Genomic DNA, 10,438 nt, shown 5'->3' with positions numbered 1-10,438 from the left:
AATTCGAACATTTTAAGCGAATGGATTTTATTACGCATACGCAATGTGGGCAGAAGTAGCAAGAAATCATGTTGCAGCTGCTTGATTTATATAAAAAAAATACATAATTAGAACTTAAATAAGTTATTAAAAGCAAACAATCTAAGCAATTTACGTGAGTTATTAATTAATTATTAATTAAAAAGGGGCGTGTGTCACTCATGCCCTTTAATAAGCGGGGAAAATATTTGAAAACATAAATTGGTGCCGGGAAAAACACTCAACTGGTCCGCGGGTATTACGTAATTAGCAGAAACTACGCAAAGCAAACAGCCAGTGGGCCATTTACGTAAAGTATTTAACAAAACAATGCACAGAAGTTGCCTGTGCCGCCGGTTGCTTTAAGCCTAATTTAACGGCTCTGCAGACAAACAACGGGAATGGCGAACAGCGGCAGCCATTTTCTTTATGCCCCAAACCGCACACACAAGTTGGTAGTACTTAACGGGTTAAAAGGGGCGGGGAGGGTGGAAATGGGCGGGGGCGTTGAAAGAGGACCGGAACATGGCCCACTTTCTAATTAATGCAAAATATTGCAGCTGCAAAAAGAAACTAGCATATGTGCTGCCTACTTTTAGGTTGTCCCATGTGAGTGTATGCTAGCTTTTTTTTTGGATGGCATTTTCATGGGTAGTGAGTGGGTAGTTGTGGGGGCGTGGCACTCTGGCGGTTTCTTTGTTGCCTGCATAAAGCATCACTCACACACACTCAATCACGCACGCACGCACGTAGAGAGTGTTGTAGTTGCAGCTGCAACATGCAACAACAACCTTGGCAATGTCAACAGCACGGCATCCTGGCGGAAGCAAGTGACCGCCGCCAGGGGTCGCCTGTGTGCTGCTAAATTAAACCATGCAAAAAATGTTTGCCCCATGTGGTGAAGGATGCAGTGGAGAATGGGTCCAATAAAAAAACAGCTGGGTTTTTTGAAAATCCAAGCACTATGTGCTTTATGAAGAGTTATCGATTTTTGTTAATCTAGCAAAGAACTTATTTTAATTCAGTTTTTTTTATACATATTTACCAACGATTATTAGTTATTACAAACTTAATGCATGATAAGTCCGACATATTGATACTTCTTTCATTCCAGATCCTGTGCTCGTGTCTCAAAAGCACAATTTCCCAGTTAAATTGATACTAAAAGCATTCTATAATGGATTTAATTATGGCAAGCCGACCCTGCAATAATTCATTTGGTAAGTGCTTCGTCATCGGGCTGCAAAAAAGGCATGCAAACCGCGAAATTTCATTGCAGACATGAGAAGGCAGTGCAATTTAATAATTTTCCAGAGCAGCTTAGAGTTCAGAGTGCTATGTATACGTAAATTAAGTTTTTCCTCCTAGTTTGGCAAACCAGAAACATGGCGACGCATTCTACGGCAACGAAATTTTCAGCATGCTAAAAAGTTTGCCGCTAATTCCTTGGGCAAACTTTAACACAAATGTGTTTAGATGGCGAATCCTGTGGCACCTTGCTAAATTGAAAATGCATTAGCAGCTTAATTTTGAACGGAGATAGAACACAATGTTTCGAGTTTCAGTTTAATTTTTATTCAAAAATCACATTTGTTGTTTTTTATATATATAGATACATATATATATATATATATATAATATTTCTGCTGCAATGTTTGCCAATAATTTACGGTTTAGGCTTACTGCGTTTTCGCTTCCATGGGTTTATTTATGTAATTTACATTTGTTCATGTGTGTGTTCTTATGTGGTGTGTTGTGGCTGTGGGTGTATGTCTTAAGCTTTAACAATCATTACTAGGCAATAGTATTAAGCACATTCACTATATATATTGGTTTACATTTAATGGCTGCTCAACGCGGATTTCTTATGGTTTCTGTACAAATTGAAAGTATTATTTATTTTGAACAAACAAACGGGCAGGACATAAATAAATATTTTCATGAACGGTTTGCATTTACATTATTTTTTCTGCAACATGCCAATCACCTCATATTTGCCAATGGAAATGTACAGAAACAGAAATATAATTTCATTTGCCAAGTGACATTCCTGTTTGCAATGATTTCAATTGAATTAATGGGCATTTTGCATTAAGCTGATGGGACAGATGAGTGAATTCATTTCAGAGTATCTATCTTAAGCTCAGATATGTTTTTCCAGAAGCACTGCCAGCACACAGATATTACTAGTTTGAGCTCTACAAAATGATATTTCGGTAGATATAGTTTGGTAAAATGCAGTAAGAATCGTAAATGATAGGATTTCGTATCGTTGCATTTTTCCAAAAACTTTTTTCTTCACATTTTATTGTCGTTTTTGTCAAGCCTTTCTATGCAAATTGTCTCAATGGTGGCAAGTTATTAATAAACAGTAGGATTTTTCGTATATAACTGGGTTATTTTTTATATTACTAACATGTAATTTTCATCTAGTTAGCCCAATTTAACAGAACTTTACTTCTTGAAAATTCAATTAACTTTACAATGTGTTAGGTTTTCCCATTTTGTGTTCTGCCATTTATGCAAAGCTTGAATCATCATTTGCTGGAATGTATTTAATTTTATTGAACATCCACATCCCATCGAAATACAAATAGGTGAATGAATATATTCCACTTGTAATTTTTTACACATGGCTTGCCCAGTTAAATGTGGCAAAATAATTGATTATGCACAATTATCCCTATAACGCAAATGAAATAAATGAAAAAAAATGTGCGGGAAATGGGTGGGAATGCACATGCAGTTTTCAATAGTATCACAACATCCATATTCGTAGTTCAACTTTTTCTCATTTTATTAAGATTGGTTGGGTGTTCAGGTTTTCGGTTTTTTTTTCATTTCTGCGCTGCTTCATGTTAATGTTAATGCAATAAATTTAATTACCATCTCGCAGGCTGCAGTAACTATTTTATTATTATTAATAAATGGCTTTTGCAATCATTTTACGTGTTTGTGTTTGGCCTTTTTTTATACTCCGTTTTTGTTTTCATTTCGTATTTGTGTGGGCGGGGCGGGATCAAGGAGCCTTTTCAATATTTTTGGTCAAGTTGTTTTGTATTGTTTGTTTTGTTTTGCTTTGGTTTGCTTTTGTCTTGGATTAGATCTTTCACTATGTATAGTTTGTTTGTTTTTAAATCTGTATAAAAAGTGCAATTGTCTGTTCTTGTGTCTTTGTTTACCTGGTTTTTGTTTTTGTCGTGTCAAATACAAATTCTCAAATACAATTATATATACGAGTTATAATACAAAAATCCTTTACACACAGATACAAAAAATAAAACGCACTGTACAAAATTTGATCTGATTCGATATCAACTTTCCACAGTTGCCTATATGTATACGTATGTATGTATATGTTGCAGTGTATGCATGCATGAGTATCCTGTTTAAGAGTGTGTGTGTGTGTGTGAGTGTGTGTGCGTGTGTTGTGCATATCCTTCGCCTTGGGCCACACACATTCCGAATATGCATATCCATATAACTGGCATTTTTGATTATTATTATTCGTAGTCAACGGCAAAAATGTTTGTTTGAAATGTTTGATTTATGTGCATGCTGATAGGGAACATTTCATTGCATTTGTCGTCCCTGTCCATCCATCCATCCATCCGTCCGTCCGTCCGTCCATTCGATTCCGTCTGCTCGCTGGCACAGTCGAGTTTTGACATTCGCACAGCATCCATTCATATACGTATGTATTCATATTGCCGATAAGCATATTCGACTGATAAATGCTAAACAATTTCGCCGTTTGGCAGTCAAGAGTTTCGAGTTTCGAGTTTCGAGAGTCGGGGCATCAATCGACTGCCCACTAAGTATGCAAGTATGGCTTCCTAAGAACCATTTTTCTGGCCAGGATAAACACAAATAGCAGTACAATAATTCAGTCAACCTAAATATATATATGTGTTTCCAGAAATCTTTGGATACATGAAAATAAAGCCGTAATATAAATGGCTTGGCTGTTCAAATATTTTTTGTAGAATAAAGAATTGCACAAATATTGAAATGCTTCTGGTCAATCCAAACTCATTTGATATGTTGAAGCTTAGTTATTGCTTTCAGCTCTTATTGCCCTTCGCACTTGGAAATTGACAATGCGAAAAAGTAAATACAAATTAAAAATCAACTAATAAAACAAACGTATTGAATTCATCTGCAATCGTGTATATTTGTTGTAAAAAATAGTTATAGAAATATACTTTAGCTCTAGTATATGTATAGAATTGTGGTTGCTTAAACTAAAAACGCTTCGCTTCAGAGAAGCCTCTTCTTTTGATATGCGCATGTGGTTAAAAGTTGATTGCATATTGATAATTGATTTACGTACTTCAGTAAATGGCCACGATAAGAATTAAAAAACTGAGGTGTCCAAATAAAAAATTGCACATAACGAATTGAAAATGGAAAGCTACTTAAACCATAAACTTAGCATTAGTTAATTGCTTCTCCTCGGCGGATTTGTGCATTTATTTCTGAATGGCCCGAAAAGAGTTCGTATTCCTTTTCAGTGGCAATTACTGCTGCTGTTCCATAATAGCCACGGATAATCAAAAGATACAGTCGATGTGTTTTTTATACGGAATTCGAGGAGCCTCAAGTTGGAATTTAAAACTGAAATTGAGACGACTGTGCCTTGCGCATACACATTCACATTGATAAATCACTAACTATACACGGAGAGTTACAACAAGGACATACAAACATTTACACATACAAAACTCAACTCACACAGTACAAAAATCGGCTACTTATGTTCCTAGACATATATCAATTTACATATTGTATGTATGCATATAGAAAATTTGCTAAGCGCAGCTAATTTGAAATTAGCAAAAAAGATGGCAAAATCGTTTGCTTCGCTTGCAGTTAACTAGGCTAATTCACATAATCGTATTTAAGGACTATATATATATACACATTGCATATATAATTGCAAAGGATGCCGTATGTTTACATCGATGTACACATACATACATTTACAAGCGCCCTTTGGCTCCTAACTAAGTTTCATCTTTTCGCTACTAATAATAATTAACATAGTTCTTGCATCGCTTGGCCAGCGTCAAAAAACAGCATTTCATCTAAACATATGTGTGTGTGTGTTTTTTCTGTGTTCATATTCGTATGGTTATTGGTGTTGATGGTAGTGTTGGTATTGGTATTGGTGTAGCTGTGGGTGTGTGGTGTATATGTATTCAGTACTATTAACGCTTGTAGCTATTGCCAGGATGCACATATCGCTAGCTGCCGACCAACTCGATCTGGCGGTATTTCTTGCGCAAATTGGAAACTGGATCACGATACAGCATGGGATCCATGCGCAAATTGGAACGTATCAGCGGCATATAGCTGCAAGGATATGAAAGAAATAGGATGCGTTTTGAAAATTGAGATCGGAAGCTTTAGAAGAACTAGTCTTTGAAGTTATATGTAGCTCTTCAGGATGTGAAACTTACCCAAACACGGCCGCAAAGGTATTCAGGCAGCTCTGGCGCTGGATAAAGTGGTCGGGATCGTTCCAGGGCGAACGACCCGTCTCTCGATCCTTGTAGCCCTTGCGCTGCGTCACCTTGATCGGCGGCTTTCTGGTCACGTGCGAGACCAGCAGGTTCATTAGGATGTCCTCGCAGTTGGAGGACTGCTGTACAGTCTTAAGTAGCAGCAACGACAGCCAATTGGTGTACAAGTAGTTGTAGTAGCGGTGGTAGAATGCCGCCCCAGTTAGCACAATCGAATAGTAGTTTGTCCACTTGGACGTATAACCCCAGGCATTCTGCAAGAAATAGCAATGAGTAATTTCAGTAAAATTAAATACCCTCCCCCCTCCCAATTCACCTTGGAATCATCCCAGAAGTGAGCTCTCGCCGGATAGCCAACGATGCGCTCGGGAAAATCCCGCCACACCGTGTAGGCAAAGTCCAGTTCATCCGTATTGAGTATGGCATCTTCATCCAGCGACAGAACGGCATCCGTCTGAATCTCATCGTAGGGCAGGAATCGTTGTGATATGCTAGGTCGTCCCTCAGTCGTCTGGCTTGTGGGTCCAGCTCCCTGACTCCTCGTGCTGCCCCCCAGGGAAATCACGTGCAAGGGTATGTGGCTGGTGGGGGGCCAGCGTTTCTTCAACGGCAACGGCCGATCGGCTGCCCAAAGGACAAGGATCTAAAAGGCAAAGTGTATTGCATTAATATGAACGTGCGATAGCACTGTATTTACATACCCGCTCCACGAACTGGCTCTTCGTGATGGTCCTGACTAGCTTGTAGAGCGCTGCATTCGGTCCCAGGGCGGCACCAATCTGCACATAGATAACCGCCGTGTAGTTGTGACGCGGCTCCGCACCCATCGAGTTGAGCAGAAACGGCATGTACCTGAAGTTGGTGGTGGTTATAATCGATTGAGCTACAAGCTTGCATAACAAGACATATGGGTGGGAGACCAACCTTGAGCTGTCGGCAAAGGTGGGCAACGTGAGCAGGGCGCCCGGCGAGCTGTTCCAAACCAGGCTGCTTCGCACCGGATAATCCGGCAAACGTTCGCGTATGATCTGCAAGATACGGATGGAAGATACGCAGTGACTCAGTTAACGCTTGTTTAATGGCTTGTCGATACGCTCAAGTGGTGATTGCCAATTGATTGCCTAATGAGGAGGAGAGCAACGAGGAACGCGAGGCCTTTGGAGCTGATCTGAATTTCGAGTGCAGTTCAAGGAGCGGGCCAAATTGCGTTTTGAATAGTCCTCCCAGTGGTCCACTCCCATTCCCTGGTGTTCCGACCCGGTTTTCCCCCCATCCGTTTGGTTTGTCCTCCGCTGAGTGTGATAACTCAATGGGCCTGAGTTGTTGCCTAATTTTCCGCTTGGCGCAGATGGTGCCCTTTTTTCCCAACCAGCCAGTTTTCCCCATTCAGATTTACAACGCGGGTCGAAAAAAAAGAGTACTGAAAGTGAAATCCTTGAACTGCAGCCATCTGGTTGAGCTTTGGAGTTATTGCATCGAGTGGAAATGGTCATACAAATCAATACATGTTACCTTGGCAAAGTTTTAAGATGTAGTATCAATTATATGAATTTATATTATTTCTCTCCTATAAATAAATAAATATGTGCACTCTCTGATCGTTAGCTATTAAGTCGAGCTCAGCTGTGGATTTATTCACGCATATATGAATGTCGAGCGGTGTTACCGCAGTTTCCGCTGCGCAGCGGAAGTCGCACAGTAACCACTGTGGGCGGAAGTGCCCCTCCTTCCTTCCCTCGCTCTTCACGTGTTAGGCAAAGGAGTCAAGATACGAGGGCTGGCGTTTGGCTTTGCGTGCCATTAACGCGGCGTTAATTTGTCGCTCAAAGTGTGAGCGCACCTTAAAGTATGCCATGCCAAATTAGTTAGACATCACAGCTGCAGTTAACTCGCCGAGACCCCTTAGCAGTTTGCATTTGGCACTGTTTTGGTTGGCTCACCGTTTGCGTTGCAGTTCGGGTTGAATGCAATTATAATTGCAAAGCCTGACCCCAACTAAGAGCTTAGTGCTGCTGGGGCGCTGTTCGAGTTGAGTTATGCAAGTACAGGTGCAGCCACGTGCACCTGACAGAAAACAGAAGACGGTGCGTTATGCAAGTGCCACCCACTACCCACCCACTACCACCCACTACTCACTATGCACAAACCATGCACAAGCCATGAGCACCCAACAGCCACCATTTACCACCCACTCCAGTTCATTCGTGTTATTTCTGTCTGGCACGCTCCGCTTTTGTGCGTGTGGTTAGTGGAATTTGCATTTGCATGGACGATCATCTCCCGGCGGAATTCCACTGCTATTCAGGCTAAAAGACATAATGAGACGTTTGGGAGCGGTACCAACAATTAGACGCAATTACGGCTGATAGATCGACAGTTGGCAATGTTTTGAAGTGCATACCCTATATGTTCAAAAGCTAAACTCTATATATATATATAAGACACAAGTTAAGAGATAAGCTATACTTTAATATTTACAATAACATAAATAATCTTTTTATCAGAAAATGGTAAGAAAAATATGCCAGGAGTTCAGAAAGCTTATGGACCCCACCCATCTGCAGTTTTCCAAACTATCAATATTCATAAGCTTAAACTAAAGCCAGGGCATCCTAACTTCGTTGGGGATTTAGAATATTTAGTTTTTCACCTGGTTTTTTTTTTTGTTTACATCCATCATGGTTTCATGGTGATGCCCCGCTCGTTAAGCGCCACACGGCAGGTGCAGGAGCAAACTAACCAAACTAGGATTACGCTGCTGCAGTCTGCTCGTCCTGCCGATCCTTGGCTCCTTGTCTGGCTGCCAACGCGTCTCAAGTGCCTGCTTTATATTTTGTAATTATAATTCCTTCTTTGGGTCCTACCATCCCCCCCTCCCCATCTTTGCATAATCAACGCTCAGCGCGGCGAGCGTGTTTGTTTTAACCCTTTCTTTTGGGCCCGCTGTGTGTGCGTGATTATCTCTGTGTGTGTGTTTGAATATGGGTGGGTTTTTGTTGTCCTGCGACATAATTAAGTCAATCTCATGCTGTTGACGCTGCCAGCATAATTGAGAGCGAGAGGCACCTAACAGACAGAGATGGCCTATGCCTGCGATTCAATTATGCACATTGCATACTGCATATATGTTTGGGCCTGGCCCAGACAGATGGTTCAGCCCCCCCTCCCCCCTCGCTCGCATTATAATTGGCCAACAAACTGCGTTTAATTGGCTTAGATCCATGCCCCACAGCCAGCATTTTTAAGTTGCCTGCAGCAGCATAAAGCTACAGTTGAAATTGCCTACAGACTATTTAACAAGCGAGTTGAAATTAAGATATAAGCGAAATATAACCACACAAACGTTTGTAAAATTCATAAGAGTTTTCACACTTTATAAGATGGTAATCTTAAATTCTCACAAGTATTGTTTACTCGGTGGGTTAAGGAGGTGGTATCACTGTAATTCTGTTTGCTTGGCTACACATGTCCGGGAAATCTCTTATTCGGTTGCCGGTTTTCTTTTCCATCATTCGTGGCTGCCAGGCTGCATTTGGATGCAAGCCAGGAGACTTATCGCAGCATAAGGAGCACCAGGAGCAGCGGCAACAATCGCAGCTGACACTACTTAAGAAGCATATATGGCAGTAAGTGAGGTGGGCGGAAAAGGAAGGCAGCCAGAACTTCATTTCCGTATCGCATCAGCAGCGAGTTCATGCATAGATGTGTGCCTTTGCGATGATTAAGTGGATCGAGTGACTGAGGTAGTTGCAAGCAGCTGGAGGCCCAGGACCCAATAGAGTGGATAATGTAGACAAATAAAACAGGTGGATGCCTTGCAGGCCTGCAAGTATTTGGCTTAAATACGAGACTTAAAGGGCTCACCAGCCATCGAAAATGAAGCAAAACATGTAAATTTGTCTTGACTTGTGTGGAATTCCATTAACAGCTTGGCCAACAATTTTACTCGTTGCACTTTACTTGCACATATTTTATGCAATGTGCAGTTTACATGTCTGGCGAAATTTGCTTCAATTAATTGCAAGAATTTCCTTTGGTCTCTCAAAGTCAAAGCTCCTATTAGCTGCCGTACAGGTTTATTTTGTTTTGGCCCTCGTTGAAAGATATTTTAAATTGAAGCTTTTGGCAAAGGGTTACTTTAGCAGATTTGCAGGAGATTAATGAATGTTTGTGTTTCAAATAAAAAGTGAAGCTTTAAAACAGAAAAGTTTACATTTAACAGAGATAGATTTTAATTAAAAGCATTGCTGCCAGAGGAGATTTGAGTATATAAAACATATTGTTAGGTTTTATAATATAAGATTTACATGCAGAAGTTTGGTTAACCTATTTATTTTTACTTCAGGTATCTTCACTGTTTTTTTTTTTTTGCTAATCAGATTTAGGCGGCGCACTGCTGCAGCTTACATAAAAGCATATATGTATGTTTACAAATTCAATTCTGCTGGGTGATGGCATTGCAAAAGTTTTCGTTTCCTGTTCTTTGGGCTAGCAATAAGAAAACGTCGGTTTCGTTTTCTGCATACTATTTTTCCTAGCATACTTCTTGGGGCCTCTCAACTTGCTGCATCTGTGTATGTTGTGTGTGTGAGTGTGTGGGTGGGCGTGGCAAGCGGGTTAAAAGTTCCAAGCTGTGCAAAGGCAGCTGCATACATAAAATGTAGTTCTCTGTTGGCCAGGCTGAAAGTTGCACTCAGTGACACCCAAAACACTCAACATCCAAAATACAACAAAAACGAGGGGGGAAAAAATGAGAAAAAGGCGAAACTCCGTCGAAGACAAACACTAAATTAACTTATGCAAGTAGCTAAAAGAGACATGAACACAGAGATAAAAATGAGAAAAAGAAAGGAAGTAAAAAATGGTATGTAAATGCTTGACATCAACTTCCTCCT

The 10,438-nt window shown here is 40.5% G+C and overlaps 1 protein-coding gene across 4 annotated transcripts in view; it reads right to left on the bottom strand.

Annotated features, from left to right (window-relative positions):
* Positions 1-1,573: 1,573 nt before the first annotated feature.
* The window catches only part of ttv (tout-velu), a 61,651-nt gene continuing 52,786 nt past the window's right edge, over positions 1,574-10,438 (bottom strand). For 3 of the 4 annotated variants that reach the window (NM_001369957.1, NM_057883.3, NM_001274043.1), the window contains 5 exons: positions 6,468-6,571; positions 6,245-6,395; positions 5,860-6,186; positions 5,481-5,797; positions 4,170-5,373 (listed from right to left, as the gene is read on the bottom strand). In NM_001369957.1, coding sequence (NP_001356963.1) covers positions 5,229-5,373; positions 5,481-5,797; positions 5,860-6,186; positions 6,245-6,395; positions 6,468-6,571 — 1,044 coding nt within the window. In that variant the 3' untranslated portion in view covers positions 4,170-5,228. Of the gene's footprint in view, positions 5,374-5,480; positions 5,798-5,859; positions 6,187-6,244; positions 6,396-6,467; positions 6,572-10,438 lie in introns of all 4 variants that reach the window. The other variant, NM_001274042.1, reaches the window with a different exon arrangement.

This window comes from Drosophila melanogaster, chromosome 2R (genome assembly GCF_000001215.4).
Source record: "Drosophila melanogaster chromosome 2R".
NCBI lineage: Eukaryota > Metazoa > Arthropoda > Insecta > Diptera > Drosophilidae > Drosophila > Drosophila melanogaster.
The sequence above is the reverse complement of the archived record's forward strand: the minus strand, read 5'-3'. Positions and strand labels throughout refer to the sequence as shown.